Source organism: Microchirus variegatus (assembly GCF_963457635.1).
Source record: "Microchirus variegatus genome assembly, chromosome: 18".
In the NCBI taxonomy this organism is placed as follows: Eukaryota; Metazoa; Chordata; class Actinopteri; order Pleuronectiformes; family Soleidae; genus Microchirus; species Microchirus variegatus.
Window position 1 is genome coordinate 16,195,859 of NC_139819.1, and position 1,732 is coordinate 16,197,590.

The 1,732-nt window shown below is 38.3% G+C and overlaps 1 protein-coding gene across 1 annotated transcript; it reads right to left on the reverse strand.

Annotated features, from left to right (window-relative positions):
* Positions 1 to 859: 859 nt before the first annotated feature.
* On the reverse strand, positions 860 to 1,180 carry brd3os (BRD3 opposite strand; the record flags this gene model as incomplete). Its single annotated transcript, XM_083904622.1, has 1 exon — positions 860 to 1,180. The coding sequence occupies one exon, from the start codon at positions 1,178 to 1,180 to the stop codon at positions 860 to 862; it is 321 nt and encodes a 106-aa protein (XP_083760748.1).
* Positions 1,181 to 1,732: the final 552 nt, after the last annotated feature.

Sequence of the window (1,732 nt, forward strand, 5' to 3'; positions counted from 1 at the left end):
ACACTAATTACCAATTTCAGATCATGAACACATATTTTATAAATCCTACACACTGGAACTTTAGCCCTGCTTACATGTGACAACTGTCAGACAAAACAGATGTGACTTAAAGATTTTTTTATTATGTTCAACACTAAAAAAATAAAATGTACATTAGATAACGTGCTACAACCTCTATATAATACTGTTTTACATCATGAGCTTTGAATTCATACAGTGACATTATAAATAATCAACTACATTAGATTAATTAAAAAATGTATTATCTAATTTATTCAGTTTAAAGTAAAATGTCTATATTTATTTTCATTTATTTTTAAACCTGTAAACAGGTGGACTCAAATGTCATGGTGGCGTCTCAGAACATGTTTGTGGCCTCATTGTGAAGATAAGATAATTGTTAAGATTCTTTCAGATCAACATACAAGAGTCTGGGAAAAAGTGAGTAGAAGAGGCTGTGTGTTGATTCTGCTTCTGTTTGGTACCATTTTGGAGGAGTCATTTTGTGAAACACCACTTATTCAACATGTACTGAATGGAGAAAAGAGCTTAAATTAAAAATCATCAGCTTGAATTTGTGGCTGCTGACACCAATGTTTCACATATGTACCTAATGGAATCTGTTGAGAAACAAATGTCTCAGACCCAACGTGTAAACACGTTTGGACTTCCAGGAGTGACACAACAAAAGTTGAAAACATCTGCATGTAAAACATTTTCTTCTGGAAACACCTGTGAAGTTACAAAACTAAAATACTGACACTATAAATACATTTAAAATACACTAAAAATGACATGGAGTTCAGTATGAGTAAAATCCAGCCATGTGTAATAAGTCAGTTTTGGTTCCATTTGTGGTTTACATGATGCTGCAAATCCTGGACTGTCCCTCAGCATTCTTCAGCCCCGTCTTGTCCCGGACCAGCACAGCCTGATTCCCGTATCTACTGTACCAGGCTGACTGGCTGCGGGTCAGGTAGGTGGAAGGGGGTCCTGTCTGCAGGTCCTGTTGCTGCTGCTGCCAGATCATCAGGGACGTGTCCTGGTACCGCAGTCGACCAAAAGACTCAGACAGAGCCTTCTCTGCCAGGGGAGGACGATGAAGTGGTCCAGGATCTGGAGGACCGGGTTCCTCTGTGGTCGCTGGCTCCACTACAGTAGGTGGTTCACAGTCTGACATGTTGGTGTTAGCATTCCATAAACTACCTTAGACCAGTCGAGGTCTAGTTCCAACTCAATCATGTTCAAATCCCTGTAGAGTCCAGCAGAACCTGAAGGAACAGGATGGGTCAGACTTCAAACTTGATCCATATATTTGGACTAAACTTTATTAAAAATGTATTATTAACATTGGGACTACAACTTTACTAGTGCTTCTTAAAGTTAATTAATTAATACTTTACCACTTTATCCTTCACATGAGGGTCATGGTGAGGCAATGAAATCAATCCCAGCTGACACAGAGTTAAAGGGGGGGTACATCCTGGACAGGTTGTCAGTCCATCACAGTGACAACCATCCACTCTCACCACCAGTGTCCAATATGCCTAATCCCCAAATCTGCATGTTTTTGGATTGTGGGAGGAAACCTGTTTACATTATTTTAAAATAATAAATAGGTATTATATATCAATTTAATTATATTTGTGTAGCTCCAAATCATGACATACATTTTTACACTATTATACAGAGAAGAGAAACTCAGCAGTTGACACTTTCATTATATAAGCCT